Genomic DNA, 16630 nt, shown 5'->3' with positions numbered 1-16630 from the left:
GATGGCCAAATCGAAGTCATTCCCGCCGTCCTGTATAGAAGGTGACGTAGGGCTTGGAAATCCCTAAAGAGACTCCTTTCTTTCTGGCCCCAGTCCGAGGTTTATCCAGCGCCAACACAAAAAGACATACCTAGTAGCTATTTCAGTTATGTCTGACTACAGAAACCTAGATTTACATACTGTAGCTTCTCCTTTCATTCTTGTTGGTTTCCATTCTTCTGATTTGGCCGCCCGTCCCACAAAGGCTGCAAGGCATTGTGGTATTTGTAATATGCAGGCCGTTTTGTTAACGGCGAGTTTTCAATGTCCTCCTCGACCTTGCATTAAACCCGGGCACTAGTTGGACACGATGTTAAGACCAACGACATGAAGATACTGTCATTCGACGAGCTCTTTTGAAACTAATCAAGATAAAGCTCCTTACAGACTGAATTAGTAACATTCTGTGTACGAATGACCAAACATGAACAGTAGATGTTAGCGCCTCTACTGACAAAAGCAAGTTGCGCTTCGTTTCCGCGAAGAACGCTGGAAATAAAGCCTTTGTGTATTCATTGCTTCATAGGTTTACTTCATATGGTTGTATGTAGATATAGCATTATGTTTTGAAAGATAGTAAATCTACGAACAATAGCAAGTTTAGGCGTCTATAAGTCATGGTATGCACTATATACTGCTAGATGATGAATTGAATGTCGATATAATACTTTATTTCACCATAAACGAAGCTAGACAGTATATAATTAAGCTCCGTATAGTCTATAAAAAGAAAAAAGGACAAAAGAGGTAATTACTAGCGCGACAGACAAGCCAAGGTCTGCCTACGCAACCAACCAATGAATCCATAATTCAAACGGAATACAATGATTCACACGGGATAAAGTGGTCTTTTGCCCTACAAGACAACCGTGAAAAAACCAGTAAAGGATCATCATAGCTCTCCATATCTAGGATGCAAACACCGGCGGCCGAGACTACAACCGAAACACCTACGCTGTGAATATAAACAGTGCAGACAAGAGTAAGAATTAGATAAAGGGGCTAATATGTATTGAATCTTGCATCAACATCTTTATCAAAGTGGTCAGTTCGAGATATTGTCCCCAAAAAGTACATGATCCGCACTTCTATGATATTGCCATGTGATTTGTCAAGCGTTGCTATCCAGCCCATGGTATCCCGAAGCAACGGAGTCTAGGGGTGCAGCCCTAGAGGGGCAGTAGGACAGAATAAGAGACACTCTTATCCCCGGGAACCTTAGCCCACAGGGGTAATAGGGGGTATACTCCGTACGATGTACAGATATCTGATCTCAAGGATCTACCCGGCACGAGGGAGAGACATGTCAATGTAGGGTGAGGTGGGCACCTGCCAACACGCTGCGATCGATCTTCGAGCATGAGATCTAAAGTCTGTTGGTTCTTGATCATGTCTAAGATTTCAAATTGTTGTTTGGTTTATAGAGTTTGCTTGGGTTGGTCCGAATCGTGCATGTTGAAAGTTAAATTAAGTCGCTTATCAATGACTACTATACATAACTTTGAACGATAAGCCATTGAGGGTTCAAGGTTGAGATTGGATACTCCTCAGCCGGACATGTCCGACCCGAGCCCAGCCGATTGTGATAGGAATGGTTAATCGAAGCGAGAGGTACATAACGAATGTATAACAAAAATTAAATTCTCTAAAGTATTTTCTTTATGATAGGATTGATAGTACTCTGGAGACTCAAAGCATCTCGGTAATGTCCATTATTCCCATCAAACTGTGGTGGCAGGAACGGGAATATAAATAGGGTCGACTGTACTCCGTACAGCTGGCAACTTGACCAAAGTGGTATGCAAGACGTTGATCGCCGAAAGAAGACCAGCCATATTGATCTTGGCAGATCGAGCTCCTTACCGATGTTCTCAACTTTAACCGCCAGGTCAACTGAACTCGGGTAGTGGCGTGTTGAGGGGAAAAAAAAAAAAAAAGGTAGTTAGGCAATCACCCAGGCTGCAGCGCCGCCATGTCAGGGGTGATGACCATTATTCATCGAGCGTATGCACAATGTACAGCTATTCCTGCGGGATTACACCGCAGGCCGCTAGTTCGCTGCAGGTCCCAATGCTCGCGTGCAGCACTAGCCATCTTCGGTTCGCATTGTTTGCTAGGTGTTACTGTCAGGACTTAGGAATCATGCCGACCGTGAAGAGAATCGTTGTGGGGAAAGAAATCGTCTGATGGGACTGGAATAACTGGTTTTAGTAGCTTCATTATTAAACGTCACGGAGCAACCTCGGAAAGGGACCCCATATCAAATTTCCCTGGAGCATGCTGACGCCCTGAAAGTGAGTGAATAGTAGTGCTGACCGGGAGTTTCAAGCCCCATCAGGCTGAGCACAGTCACAGTATTATTGGGCGGATCAACCCAGGCAAGACAGGGGCAACTTGGAACCAGTTGAGAGTCTAGAATGTCGCCTCATGTCCGATTGCCTGAATATGGTTATGCCCAAACGGGTAATATTAGCTGGAGTCGGTCACGGGGAAAGGGCGATGGAAATTGAATGCTTTAGCGGTCTAGAGAGAATAAATAGTCTTTTTCACTTCCCTCCGTCCTCAATTAAATATTCCGAAACTAACGGTTGGAACTGTAATCGTTAACGTCATCATTTGTCCGTTTTCTGTCAATACGAATAGAATTGATAATCTTCAATTGAAATAATTCATTTTTTTTTTAGAAAAAAAAAGTAGGAAAATGGAGTGTTGACGCCTCTTCCGGGGAAGATGGTGCCCTGGGTATCTAATTCAAGGAAACGCCGAACGCGTACGAGGTTTATAGTAAAAAGTACCACCTAGGATGTCGTCATTCGGTTCCGTCGTTCTCCAGTCTTTAAGCCCGTGGGGGCAGAGCCGATCGAAGAGGAGGCTGGAGGCTGGAGCTGAGAAAATCCAAGAATCCCAAACTAAAAAATTGGCCTGACTTTGGGGCGAGAGGTCACTGGTTGGACGACGGGAATCGAGAGCGACCCCAGTTGAAAGGGAGTCCGAGGGTAGTGAGTAGTCTAACTGTCTACGTCGTCTCGTAGGAGTATACCTAAGTTCTGACTAGGGTAGTAACCAGGGTCAGTCTTGTCGTCACCAAATGCGGTTTGGATCGGCGTCAGACCTCGTAAGGAGTTTCGATTTTATTCAAACCTTATGCTTTGAATTGTCTGTTGTTCGTTTCGATTCTCCTCCATCCGCTCTGTCAAGGAAGGAGACAACAAACCCTTTGGTCACGGAGCGTGATGGTTCTTCTCATGCTGGGAGAAGGACATAGTACGATGGATACTACCTGACTGGGCCAAAGAGGAGCTGTACGGAGTACTACTATAGGTCAAAAAGGGAAAAAGAGGAGACGGGCTGCAAGTCAGACCAACCAAAACCAGCCAGCAAATAGATCGTGCTCAAATTAAATGATGGAGCCAGACGATCCACGGAAAGAGAGACGGCCGTTCCTTGTCTTTGGAACCAATGACGCTCCACGGCGGGCTTAATTCGTCGAACATTGAGATCAATCATCTTGGGAATATCACTTACACTTTGCATGTTTCCCTGGGGTAGTAGGGTTACGCTTTTCCGTTGTAGATGTCGAGTCAGGTACACAGACATACGCCTTTTGCAGTTCCATTGTTCTTTTGTATACTCTTTCCGTTTTCAAATTTCTTCCCTTCCGGTCATTTTGGTTACTTGTCCCACCTCCGGGAAAGGTACCGGTTTGATTCGTAGTATCGGATGTATATCCATCGTACGTCAACTTTGTTTCTGGTAGTTCTGTAATTATTGTATGTACACTTTGCCTTGACAACCATGGCAACTGCAAAAAATCACCTCACTCACCATACCCTGCCCTACACAGTTCCAGAATTCCGAGTCCCCTCGTTAATCCACCCATACACATCTGACACACACACAACCCTATCCTGAAGTATAACGATAAACCGAGGATAGTCAACGGATTTCCTAGGATGGTAGTAGCCTTGCACAGCTATCCATGTCTGCCTCATCTGTATTCCTTCACCAACCGGCGTTGTCTCCACCAGAACGAGACATTAGCACTTGAAAAGTGGAGGACGATCGGACTGCGAGGCTTTTTGATTTGATTAAACCGTATGGCTCTTTTTTGGTTGGCCGCAGCCTGATCGAATTATTACCCGGAACGGATTAAAAGTACCTGTACTAACTGTTATTTTTCCCAGCAGATCCGGATCTCGTTTTATAGGTATTTTCATAATTCATTCAAATAAAAATTTTGTAGTGTAAAAAAGAGGTCCCCATTCAGTGGATCTGCGGATACATAAAAAAAAGACAGTAAAAAAAAACCTGTCAAATCATTACTAAATTACCAACAGAGAAAAAGAAAAACATAAGAAAAAATCCCCTCTCTTTGCAACCAATCCTTCGGTCGAAGTTGATATTCTTCTCCTTCTTTCACAACGCTCTTCTTCTCCAGCTTGACTGCCAACTCGTCTCTGTGTCTCAGGTCAAAGAACAGTCGATCATAAAGGGCTTTCGAGGCAGGTCGCACTGTACGCATTCCTCCACTTTCTCCCTTTGTCCAGGAGAGCTCCCATCAGAACCTTCCTACCAACCTTCGACCACCTTCCCACTCGCCCTATATTCGTTCAAACCTCCTCGCCTCTTTGTCTTTCTCCTGTGGTCGTCAATTACAAAGATAGAGGATTATGCTCTAGTTTCCTGTTTCTGTATTTTATTTTATTTTAATTTCTTTCCCGAGGGTTTCATTCATAAATTTCTTCTCTCTTAGCGAGGTGGCCTTCTAGCTTCGGCTTCAAATGAGCTTGTGGAGGCGTACATTCATCGGCCAATCGATCCCTACCGAACCCCTCCACTCCAACATTCCGGACGGCTCCCAAATATCTGGACATCGCCCCAGAGGGTTGCCTGGCAGCTTGTGTTGAATGGTTGCTAGGATCACAGCGTTGCTGACATGAGTTGGGATCACCCTGTCCACAGGTATGTTGGTCAATCTATCTACGCCGTTCCTAAGTTCTTTGCCCCCAGGCGGGGTTTGCTCCTACACCCACTAGTTCTGTATCGAAATACTGTGGCAGATTCTGTCGTCTTGCCTAAATTGTCTCGAATCACATTGTTCCTACATTTTGTTGGGGCGTACACCCAATTGAGGCTGTTGGGGAATTGGTTTTGTGGTTCGCGGAGCTCCAAACGAGCTCCGTCTCATTACTCCGAAAGATGAAGCTGACCGATCTGTTCAGCTTCAGCTTTTCCCACGGCGAACCTCAGACACCTACGAGGACTCCTCCGACCACAGTCTTCGACGATTCAGCCTTCCAAACCCCCAAGCTCGAATCGAGCTTCTTCGACCCCAGAGTCACCTGGGACACCTCGGATCCATATGCTTCGAGCCCAGAGTTCCTCCGAACCCCCCAGAAGTTCGGACTGAGTACCCCTTTGAATAACCCCCTCCGACTGCCAAACACGGGCGCAGAGTCAGCCAATGGGCGGAATCTGAAGGAATCGGAACAGGAGACGGATACAGCCAAGCGCATCCGGGCGATCAAACCCAATGGAAATTTTGAAGAAGAAGGTCCCCGGACGGTGGAATCAACCAAATCGGCTGCCTCCATGCAGACCCCGCCGCCCAGCAGTGCTTCCAGGAGAAAGGTGACCGGGCTGGAGAATGTCAGCGGAACAGGGCGACGGCCGTCAGCCTCGAGTGCCATCGGTGGGCACCTCGAGACTCCAAGTCGTTTGATGGGAGCCTCCCCCAGGCTGTTTGGCGATCTTCAAACGTCTCCGGACCCCTTCCAGCTGGCCGGTATTGATGCATCCGCGTCGCCTTTCTTTCCTCAGCAGAGATTGTTCTGGGATCATGACCTCGAGCCACAAGGCGGGGACTTGGGCTTGTCCGGAAGTAGTACTGACTTCTTTGACTCCCATACGACTGATTCATTTCACATGAACCCGGCCTTTTCTCAGGCCCCTCACATCCCGCAGTTGCCGTCGATTGAGGGAACCCTAGATCTGCCGGAATTCAACACCAACACGTATGCTTTCACCTCTGCGGCACCCACCGACGCTGCCCTGTTTCCCGCTCCTTTCTCGACCTCCCCCCGTATGCCCATTCACAAGGCTGAAGACCCAGCCATGTTTCTGAGTTCTCCGGCCCGTCGCTTCGGAGGACCCCAGCCTACTCCGGACAAGAGACTTTTCTCGAGATCGGGACGTCAGCCCTACCATCACCAGACTGAAGAATCCAAAAGGGAGCAGCTTCGACGCACGCAGAGTGTGCACCAGAAGCTGCCCACGTACGTCGATGACGATGACGATGATTTCACCCCTCGGCAGGCACGACCGACGCTGACTCGGAGTCTCACCCAGAGTGCTATATCCGCACAGCGTCCCGGGTTCGGTGGAATGATGTCGTCTTCGTGTGGTATCCGGAAGAGCCCTTCTAAGAGATCATCTCCTACTAAACCCCAGCGGCAGCCATTACAGCGCTCCAACTCAGTCGCTGCTGGTCTTCCCAGGCGCTCCCAGTCCGTTGTCCTTCGGATAGGCAGGGACGGTAGAGCTAAGGCAGAGATGCAACCCGTCACCGAAGCCCCTACTGGGCTGTCAGACCCTCTCACCGGGATGGACTTGGATGGTTCGACGACCGAAAGCGAGTATGACTCGACAGAGGTTTCGGAGTATCCCACCGTTTCCAGCCGTAATCCCTCGATGACCTTCTCTGACTCGGGCTCCCGACCACACTCCAAGGGCTCCTACACCTCTACTGCGGCTTCATCCCAATCCGGCCGGGCATCGCCTTGGAACGGATCCTCTCGGGGTCTAGCCAGAAGGCCAACTTATAGACAGGGGCTGGACGACTGGAAGCGCACGCCAAAACGGCAATCCATGATCATCCCGTCCGACATGGCCTACCGCAGCGCCAGTTCTATACCGGCACCCCTGGCTGATTCCGAAGAAGAATCCGGTGATGCCCAGCATGCACTCCGAAAGGTACTTCAGGAGAGGGGCCGCATTCCTCGATCCCACACTGTCAACTTCGGCTCACGGGTCAACCGATCGTCACGCTCCTTGGCGCATCTCCGCTCCTCACCACCCCGATTTGGAGCCGAATTGGATCTCAATCTTCAGGCCCCAAACACGTCCCCCACGACCATGACGGATCCTGATCTGGCAACCCCAAGCACCGACCGATACAGCAATCCGAGCAATGGAACCAGATGTATCTGTAATTCCATGGACAATGGTGGCCACTTGATGATTCAATGGTATCTACCCCCTTCACGAAGCCTTGCAACCAAACCAATGTACTGATCTGATACAGTGAATCGTGCAGCCATTGGCTACATACCAAATGTGTCGGTCTGGAGCGAGCCAACTTGCCATCGGTCTACGTCTGTGTCTTCTGTACTCATACTCCTTCTCAAAGAAATCGCATCCGGGTCCCCGTCGGGAGCGTTGGCCATGCACCAACGTCGCCATTGGCCCACAAATCCTACCGATTCCGATAAAGTAATTATGACGATGAACCCCACATCCGCAGGCAAGCAAGCCAACAGCTTGCGCGCCTATTATGGATAGATCATGACACGATTCGCGTCAGCTTTTTCTCTCGGCCCTCACGATGGGGTCCCGAGACTGACGACCACACTCTTTCTTGTTTTCCTTTCCTTCTTTTTTTTTTGTTTCTTAACGGGTCTCTTTTGTTCGTTGTGCGATAGCTTAGACATACCCCCCATATTTCCTTGAAACATGTGTTGGCTCACCGTTGTACATTGGTGGCTATGTTATTATGCATTTCTGGTGAGATACTGCCGTTTATCATTTATTTCCTAATTTTTGTATTAATTGTCAGGCGAGCGGCCTACGTGATACCTATGTACTACTGCAACTAGTGACTTTGGACAAAATCAGGATGGAGCTCGTGGCCCATCAACTGGATAGGACCGAGTATTGAATGAACTGTACTTAATCCATAGCGAATGCCCATAGTAAATAAACAGTGAAAAAGCGTACCTGGCGGCTATTCTCGGATTGATATCCGGACCTTAAATCCACTTGCAAAGGCGGTGACGGGACCCTTGCCGACTTTCTGGAATTGGCGGCCTGTCATTGGTGGACCTGGCGCCTTATCGGACTCACCGCCTCCGATAGTGCGAAGTGGTTCGTGTGAATGATTTTCTTCTTCCCCGAATGACTCTTTTTCCCCCCTCGCCCCCTCGCTCACTCCACGAACTCTTCTCGAGAGGTGCTGCCTTTGCCATCTTCTCACGCTCGCTCTCCGGCCATGTCCAGCTCCATTCCTGGCAATCGGGACCTTCCTCCCTCTCAGTATGACCTGAGTACATACTGGGGCCGTGTGCGACACTCGGCTGACATCGCCGATCCGAGGTATGGTCCCTCCGCCTCTTCATGACTGAGAGCCCTGTCTGGCGGCATCCAGCATGATGTTGTTCATGCGCCGGCTTTACTTTGACTAATATTCACTAGGATGTTGTTCGTCTCCTCGTCGGGGCTGGAGAGTGCGAAGCAGCTTATTTCCTCGTATAAGCAGAGCCACATTCCCGCAATGACACCCGAGTTGTGGCGTGCGAAGAAGGTGGTCGATTCCACTCTGCATCCAGGTCCGTTGCCAGTGTGATATATCTTGAATACGTCTAATCAATCTCCTTAGACACCGGCGAACCTGTTTTCCTTCCTTTCCGCATGTCCTGCTACGTTATGACCAACCTCGTCGTGACGGCTGGCATGCTTACGCCCGGGCTGCAGGTATGGACCCTTGTGTGACGTATAGCAATATCGTCGGCTAATATTGACTTGTCAGACCACTGGTACACTTCTTTGGCAGATTGCAAACCAGTCGCTTAACGTCGCCGTCAACAGCGCAAATGCGAACAAGTCCACCCCTTTGTCCTACTCTCAGATGGCCAAGTCATACCTGATGGCAGTGTCGGCATCGTGCTCGGTGGCACTGGGTCTGAATGCTCTCGTGCCCCGTCTGAAGGGTTTGTCGCCCAGCACTAAGCTCATGCTCGGACGACTGGTGCCTTTCGCCGCTGTGTCCAGTGCCAGTGCCCTGAACGTGTTCCTTATGCGTGGTGAGGAGATTCGCCAGGGTATCGACGTCTACCCTGTTTTGTCGGAGGCTGAGAAGAAGAAGCGGGAGGAGACTGGCGAGCCGATCCAGAGCTTGGGTAAGAGCAAGAAGGCGGCCACCATTGCTGTGGGTGAGACTGCGGTCAGCCGTGTGCTGAACGCGACCCCAATCATGGTCGTGCCGCCGTTGGTTCTGCTCCGGCTGGAGAAGACGGCTTGGCTCCAGGCTCGGCCCCGTATGGTGCTTCCACTGAACCTGGGATTGATCTTTGCTACGTCCCTGTTTGCCCTGCCATTGGCGCTGGGAGCCTTCCCGCAGCGCCAGGCCATCAGTGCGCAATCTTTGGAGGAGGAGTTCTGGCAGAAGGGTGGCAAGGACGGGATGGTCGAGTTCAACCGGGGGATGTAAAGCTTTCTCGTTTTGTTTTGCATGGGTGACATTTGGGACACAGCTTTGTTTGCTTTCTTTTCTTCCGTTTCTATTACCCTTTTGATGTTGGCGCATCATGGACAGAAAAGGTTCAGTCCGTATATACCGGCTATGGATAGATTACATAGATATATCACTTTCTCAATGAACGGCTTATAGACAACTACTTTGATGTCTACTTCGCAAACTCATCAATATATCTTCCGTCTCTCCAACGCAGAAGCTCCCCAGTTACGTAGGTATCCAATTACAGTAATCTCATTGCAGTAAAGTCTAGACCACGAAGCAATCCAAGCCACGTAGCGTACTTCTTCCAATTAGAGCTCTTTCCAATCGTGACCAGAATTCAGTACATTGGTAATGTAGACCGAAGAAACCACTAGCTTACATCCCATCCGCCAACACAACCCTTCATCCTCACTCCTCTACCACAATACTGAATATTATCTGATATTTCCAATTCAGGGCCCAAGAATATACAATAAAATGTATATCACCAATAGCAATTCCAAGTTCAACACCCTCTCATCAAAGCAAATTAGGAACAGATTCCAATGAACGTGACTCGACCAGCATTATGCATATACTATAACCACGACACTTGCTGAAAACTATGTTAGCTTGGTTGTATGCATTTTTAATCCACGATTTCTTCCAATATCCTACAAGGCGTTCCAAGCGTAGCTCATACACGGTTTAGAAGGTCCACGAATACCAACTGCAGTTCAAGTTGGCCAATATATATATATCACTACGACACTACTTTCTTCCCAGTTAAAATTCAAAAACACTAATATAGTAATTAAACAACTATACATTTACCCCCTAAATAAAATTATATATTCCAAGACCACACCCCAAAAGTGTTATACAAATTGTCCCAAAACCAGGTGAGACATCGTGACTCAACCCTAAATGACTCACCCATCTCATTGCCAACCCCCATAAAACCACCATCATCACTTTGACCCTTGAAATCCAATCCAGAATAGCAATCCACAGACTTGATATACATAATTGTCCAGAAATGATATCCTTCCAAACCACCCGCCTCGATATCCGACCGCTTGCCCTCTCCGACGCGGAGGATGTCTTTGAGATGCGTCGGGACCCGGAGGTTGCGAGATGGGGGTGAGATTCAATTTTTCTTCCTTTTTCTCTTTTCTTTTTTCCTGCTTATATTGGGTTTGTTTTATGGATATTAGATTCTTGTATTTGTTAATATGGTGTTTGTTTAATGCTAATTGGTGAATAGGTCAAAGGGGACACCTGATATGACTATTTCTCAGACGATAGATTGGATGTTATCGTCTTGCGTTCTGGCGTCTGATGATAATGATACTACGATTTCCCAGGAAAGGCAGCCGAAAATCATATTCGCTATTCGGGAACTACAGCCTAGTACTACGTTTCCTGAGTCGAAGGTGATCGGGACGATGGGGATCAGGCGGCTGGCGACGCCTTTGTGTCCGGCAGGGTCGAATCGGGTGCGATGGGAGTTAGGGTATGGATTTCATGCTGGTGCTTGGGGGAAGGGGTATGCGACTGAGGCTGTGAAGGGGGCATTGGGTCATTTTGGGGAGATTAAGCAGATTTTAGAGGGGCACGGGACAGGGGATGAGGCTGTAATTGTTGCGGATGGGTTGTGGGCTGCTACTGCGGAGGGCAATTTGGGGAGTCAGGCTGTGCTGAGGAAGTGTGGGTTTGGGTTTGTTGGGGAGTTTGTAGATGAGCTTGGGAGAAAGAATTTAGATTTTCAGGTATTGGTTTGAATATATGTTTCGTGATTGATAGATGTACATATCGCGGGACGGTCTGCGAAGGTTATATATATGTATACTGTACCTGTGTAGATGTTATGTATATGGTTAGTTTAGGTGAAGAATGGGCGGTTTTCTTGCTTTGAGGACGGATTCGAATTTTTGCGCGAGATCTAACAGTTCCTGGTCTTTCCAGGGTTGGCCCATCAGTTCGATGCCGATGGGGATGCCCAGGGGTGCGGAGGGCGTCTCGGGACTGAATCCTGCTATATGAATATGAGCACATGCCAGTCTAGTATCAATCCAGGTATCCACCACGTAGGCGCATTGGATAGGGATCAACCTACCAGGGAAGCAAATCGCTGGCCGCCCTGTCAACGCTGCCAGGATCCCATTTCGACCTGGCTGAACTGTGCATCCCACACTTGCAACAAGCTGTCTCTGATGCGGATACACCAAGGCCGTGAGTCCATGCTCCTGGAAGCACCGCTCTACTGACCCCTTGAGAGATCCTATCATCTCAAGTCGGGAGTAGTACTCGGGGCTTGTGGGAGTGAACTCGTCGCCTTGGAGTGTCTGGTCAAACACGGCTGTCATAGCTTGGGGGTTATATTGGCCACTTGCTGCGATGGCAGCCAAGGATCTGTGCGGTGTGGTTACTGTTTGTGAGTTGAGGAAAGCGTCGAGTACGGTGCGGAATTCGTAAGCTTGGGTATCTGCTTTGGTACGGAGAAGTAAGACGTCCCAGTCGGGCATATGAGGAATCTCAACGAGGTCAATGGATGGTGAGTTGGACCCAAGCCTGGTTAGTGCGTCATAGATGGCTTTGTTGACCGTTAAACCTTCGGCCGTACTTCCGTCGCTAAAGTAGTCTTTCAAAATGCCCAATTTTATCTTGGACGTACGTGTATGACTGGGTGATTGACGTCGTAGCGCATTCAGAGTCGCGGGATCTCCCGCATCTTCTCCTCTCATTGCTTCAAAGAGAATCCGCACGTCCCCTACCGTCCGACCCATCGGCCCGGCTACATCCTGTGTTTCTGTAACTGGAACGATGCCTTTCCGGGAGACCTGGCCCCGAGTCGGCCGGAAGCCGACCACTGAGCAGGCAGACGCTGGTGACCGCAGTGAGTTCATTGTGTCGCCACCACAGCCTACCAGTCCCATGTTAGCCGCCAGGGCGACGGCCGTACCACCGGAGGAACCGCCAGGGGTGCGGGTGAGGTCGTAGGGGTTTAGGGTTTGGCCGCCGAGTGAAGAGAGTGTGATTCCCTCCAGTGAGAACTCGTGCAGGTTGGATTTGGCCAAGATGATGGCGCCATTGCTCAGGAGGTTCTGCACGACAGTGCATGAGGTGTCGGTCGTTAGGGTGCGAAGAGCTCGAACGCCAGATGTAGTGGGAAGAAATGCAGTCGTATAGGTGTCTTTTAGAATTATTGGGACACCATGTAGAGGTCGGAGGGCGAGTTCAAGGTTGACTGCGTCGGTGTTGTCAATGCCACGCGCGAGTTCTTGGTCTTTCTGGTAGGCTTCATGCAGGGCGTTAGGGTTGATCGCTAGAATCGCTTTCAGGGTGCTATTGTACTGGTGTATCCGGGTGATATACGCTGTGATTGTTGCGACGCATGTCGTTCGTCTATGGATGAGTGCCGAGTGGTATTGCGGTATTGTGAGCTCATGGAATGCGAAAGGGAGGTCAGCGTTGGTCTCACTACTGCCCATGATGTGCTGAAAGAGAAGTTGGTTTGGCTGCCAATGGGATCATCCTGAGTATATAAATAAATAACATGAGGGGTTCGATAATGAGGGGTATTTTGGCCGTAGTCTATGCCGCTAGCGTGACTATCGTGCTTAGATCGTATCGTAGTGTCTCTGAAGTATATCGTGATTTGCTGATCATCATCGTATCATGTCCGATATCGCGTCAACCTAACAAGGGAACGGAAAAAGAAACCATTTCAACAGTCGTTAACGTATAGGGGTCGTATAGTCCTATAAGTACAAAGGCAGCCATCAGATCCCTCTGACAGGCGAGGGAGAACATGCGAAGGTAATCATTCGGCTATTCTGGCCACCGACGAAGATCCGATGGCACTGATCGTAGTGACCGTCAAACGCACTACCGCGAGAATGAACAATGAGAAAAGAACAATATACCAGACAACTATGCAAGATATAATCCTGTATCATATCACCAGAGCGCCCCAGAAGACGATGAATAAAATCCGATAAGAATGAAGCACATCGACGATGCGGAGAAGATATAAACGAAGAAAAACAAGACCATATCCCACAGGCCCCAGATCCTGACCCCTAGTTGTGCGAATAGAAGTGAATAAAATAAAAACAGCATGTCCTCCGTAATAAATAAATAGATAAGAACCCATACTGGCGTCGTTACACTTTTGCCCATCCCTTCCGGTTGCTGGATTCCTTCAGATGTCGATGGCTTTTTTAAAGAACCGCTAGAAAATACGGGCAATTTCTCCAGCGGGCATCCCATTTTGAGCCCCAGAGACAACCTGTCGGCAGTCTCCACTGCATTATCGATCATCGTGGGCATGGCTGCCATTCCAAAGATGCATATAACCAAAAGAATAAACCATCTATCGTAACTTATAAACCCGTACTCATGCAAATTACAGACTGGATGGCCATCGAGGCACCAGTGTCATATAGCCACTTGAGATCAACACGACGAGGATTTGCCGAGAAGGTACTCATCGCAGGTACGTGTCGGGCTAGCGGCGTTGGGTGTTGCGCTGCAACTGCTCCCCAATCCGCAGAGCTTCAGTGCCATCATCCACGATTGATTCTTTGAACCAGGGGTGCTTGAGAGCGTCCTTGGCCGTGATCCGGTTCTTGGGGTCATAAACGAAAATGCGTTGAAGAAGATCCAGGAATAAACGGTGGAACTTGGTGGTGGTGGGAATAAAATCCTGCTACATTTAGCAACGACCTCAGAAGTTCAACGGTGTAACCAATAACATACTGTCATTTGTTTCATAGCCCTCACATACTTCCGCGAGGCACGAGTAGTTTCATCATTGGGATAATCAAGCTTGTTGCGGATGAAGTATCTAACATGGATTAGCACTTATTCAACATCTATAGGAGTGACGTGACATACTTGGCCGACTGGTTCTGGCTTCCACTCCGTCCGCCTTGCATCACTTGTCGTACAAGACGAGTATCGATCCGGTCGCCTATGACAGCCTCCATCATGGCAAGATGTTCCAAATTGTCATGGGTCTGGAAAAGAGCGTCTCCAGTGAAGAACTCGACCAGTATACAGCCGATACTCCAGATATCACAAGGGAAACTCCAGCCGAGGTTCAGAATGATCTCTGGCGCCCGGTAATGTCTGGTGGAAACAACGGAAGAGTGGTATTCGTCATCGAAGGTCGCGGATCCAAAATCAATCAGACGAATCTCGCTGTCCAACAAAACCCGTCTTTGACGTGCGCTGCGGGAGATTGCGTGTGACGACGATGGGATCGTGCGGTTGTAGGTGAAGGTTTGATAGGCATTACTGACAAGGAGGATATTTTCGGGCTTCAGGTCGGTGTGAATAAGGTTGAGATCGTGCAAAACTATGTGATATCAGTATCGAATTACCAATGGTTTGGGTAATAGAAGCACTCACAGGCCACGCTGGTGAACAACTGCCGAGCAAAGTTCTGAATTTGGCTACTGGGAAAGGGGACGAAGCCGTTTCCCTTCAGAAAATCAAAAACACTTTGCCCCAGCAAGTCCGTGACAATGCAAATATGGTTGCGATAATCAAAGCAATCGCGTAAATGGATGCATTTGTTTCGATTTTGCCTGTCGTTCGAAGCCAATGTCGACAGCACTCGAAGCTCAATCCGCGACGCGTCACGGTACTTCTGAATGGAACGAATGATCTTGACCGCAACACGGGTCTTGCGATGCTTATCAAACGCTTCAACCACTTTTCCAAACGTTCCCTGGCCAAGAAGTTTTATGATCGAATCTATGAAGTGTCAGTCAGGCGAGTACATACAGTCACCGGGTGTTACCCACATCGGTCTGTTAATGGGGTGTCTGGTGTCACAATATAATGACCATCATCGTCATCGTACTTTTCTCCTCGGTTTGCGTACTACAGCGTGTTAAAATCCTGCGACTCGGAAAATAATGTAAAAAGGTGTATGAGCCACTTACGTCCCGAACAACGGGCACTGGAACATCCTTTGCCTTGATGATCGGCTTGGGAGGTGGAATATAGTTCAAAAACGCATCACCGGCATTCTCCAGTTCTCGCCGTTTCTGCTCATCCCGAGCAGATTTGCGGGTGGTGACCCGTTTCCGTTTTTGTCCAATATTAGCATCCTCGTAGTAAACACCGTTACTCGCACCAGAGCTTCCCTGAGAAAGCGAAGTAGGTGCAGTAGTGTGCAGAGACGTCGTGCGATCCGTTGAAATGGAGGCAGCGGAAGAATCCTCTCCATAATGCTGAGGGTTGATCGAGAACGACGGACGGTCATAATATGTCACATCATACGCTGACTCGACCCCGGTGCGCCGTTTCTTTCCCGCGGGCTGGGGCAGGTTTCCGTTGGAGGCGGCCGTCGCAGTGGACGTCGTCGCGAAGTTGCGAGCGGAGCCCTTGGACTGCTCCGGCGGTGGAGTATCATCGATGACAATAACTTCCTTCGGGATCCCATTCTTGTAGAACTCGCCCCAGTCTGGCTTTTTCCTCCTTCCGGTCTGGGTTGGGGCCGCGCTAGCGCTGACCCCATTGTGAGTTGGGGGCATAGTTGCCGCCGTCGTCGTCGGCGTGGGAGCCGCCGAGACGATCTTTGGAGATTGTGTGAAGGGTAGGGTGGCAGTTGCCGGGTTGACGGCGTAGGGATATGTGGTGGCAAGGCGAGAGGTGGCCGCGGCGGTCGTGGTCGGATAGGGAGGGTTCGGTTGGTAGGGCGGGTGGTGAGGATATCCGTAGTGCTGCTGATGATGCGTAGGGTGTGTCGCAGTGGCGGTGGAGGGAGTCGACATGGTGAGGAGACAAATCCAACCGGTCGTCGGAGCGGCGGATGCTGGCGAGGCACCAGGGAAGAATTATGAAGGGTAGAGGAGGTCTAACCCCGTCGGATCGCAGTAGACCGTCGTACTCTACTTTTGGGGGGGGGTGGTGAAAAGACAGGGGACTCGAAACACCAGGTCGGAAACCCGGAGTTTCTCGTAATGCTCCCAGTCGATTGATAGACGGCGAATCCGGTTGACAGCACAAAATAACGCAAGGAAAATAATTGGCAGTGAAGCAAAAGTCGTCTCAGGAAATATAGACAGAGAGGCGATGAAG

General features: G+C 49.3%; 6 protein-coding genes across 6 annotated transcripts; 3 read left to right on the top strand and 3 right to left on the bottom strand.

Moving 5' to 3' along the window:
• Positions 1-3181: 3181 nt before the first annotated feature.
• F9C07_1041 (uncharacterized protein) lies at positions 3182-3573 on the bottom strand (the record flags this gene model as incomplete). Its single annotated transcript, XM_071507407.1, has 3 exons — positions 3182-3229; positions 3254-3339; positions 3405-3573. The coding sequence occupies 3 exons, from the start codon at positions 3571-3573 to the stop codon at positions 3182-3184; spliced, it is 303 nt and encodes a 100-aa protein (XP_071365743.1).
• A 132-nt stretch (positions 3574-3705) lies between these two features.
• Positions 3706-8033, top strand: F9C07_2279352 (uncharacterized protein). The gene is made up of 3 exons (XM_071510362.1): positions 3706-5001; positions 5262-7286; positions 7343-8033. Exons 1-3 carry the CDS (start codon positions 4976-4978, stop codon positions 7527-7529), a joined length of 2238 nt encoding a protein of 745 aa, XP_071365742.1. The 5' UTR covers positions 3706-4975; the 3' UTR covers positions 7530-8033.
• A 55-nt stretch (positions 8034-8088) lies between these two features.
• Positions 8089-9803, top strand: F9C07_2279351 (Tricarboxylate/iron carrier). The gene is made up of 4 exons (XM_041284140.2): positions 8089-8409; positions 8509-8642; positions 8693-8787; positions 8843-9803. Exons 1-4 carry the CDS (start codon positions 8306-8308, stop codon positions 9521-9523), a joined length of 1014 nt encoding a protein of 337 aa, XP_041140909.1. The 5' UTR covers positions 8089-8305; the 3' UTR covers positions 9524-9803.
• A 466-nt stretch (positions 9804-10269) lies between these two features.
• F9C07_1067482 (GNAT family acetyltransferase) lies at positions 10270-11364 on the top strand. The gene is made up of 3 exons (XM_041284149.2): positions 10270-10434; positions 10570-10675; positions 10800-11364. The coding sequence occupies exons 2-3, from the start codon at positions 10572-10574 to the stop codon at positions 11314-11316; spliced, it is 621 nt and encodes a 206-aa protein (XP_041140910.1). The 5' UTR covers positions 10270-10434; positions 10570-10571; the 3' UTR covers positions 11317-11364.
• Positions 11365-11412: 48 nt separating this feature from the next.
• On the bottom strand, positions 11413-13867 carry F9C07_2058145 (amidase signature domain-containing protein; the record flags this gene model as incomplete). The annotated part of the gene is made up of 3 exons (XM_071508607.1): positions 11413-11570; positions 11652-13053; positions 13781-13867. 3 exons carry the CDS (start codon positions 13865-13867, stop codon positions 11413-11415), a joined length of 1647 nt encoding a protein of 548 aa, XP_071365741.1.
• Positions 13868-14045: 178 nt separating this feature from the next.
• F9C07_1037 (dual specificity protein kinase) lies at positions 14046-16323 on the bottom strand (the record flags this gene model as incomplete). The annotated part of the gene is made up of 6 exons (XM_041288456.1): positions 14046-14243; positions 14297-14384; positions 14435-14897; positions 14951-15298; positions 15349-15427; positions 15490-16323. 6 exons carry the CDS (start codon positions 16321-16323, stop codon positions 14046-14048), a joined length of 2010 nt encoding a protein of 669 aa, XP_041140912.1.
• Positions 16324-16630: the final 307 nt, after the last annotated feature.

Source organism: Aspergillus flavus, chromosome 1, assembly GCF_009017415.1.
Source record: "Aspergillus flavus chromosome 1, complete sequence".
Taxonomy (NCBI): domain Eukaryota; kingdom Fungi; phylum Ascomycota; class Eurotiomycetes; order Eurotiales; family Aspergillaceae; genus Aspergillus; species Aspergillus flavus.
This window is presented reverse-complemented; position numbering and strand designations above follow the sequence as displayed.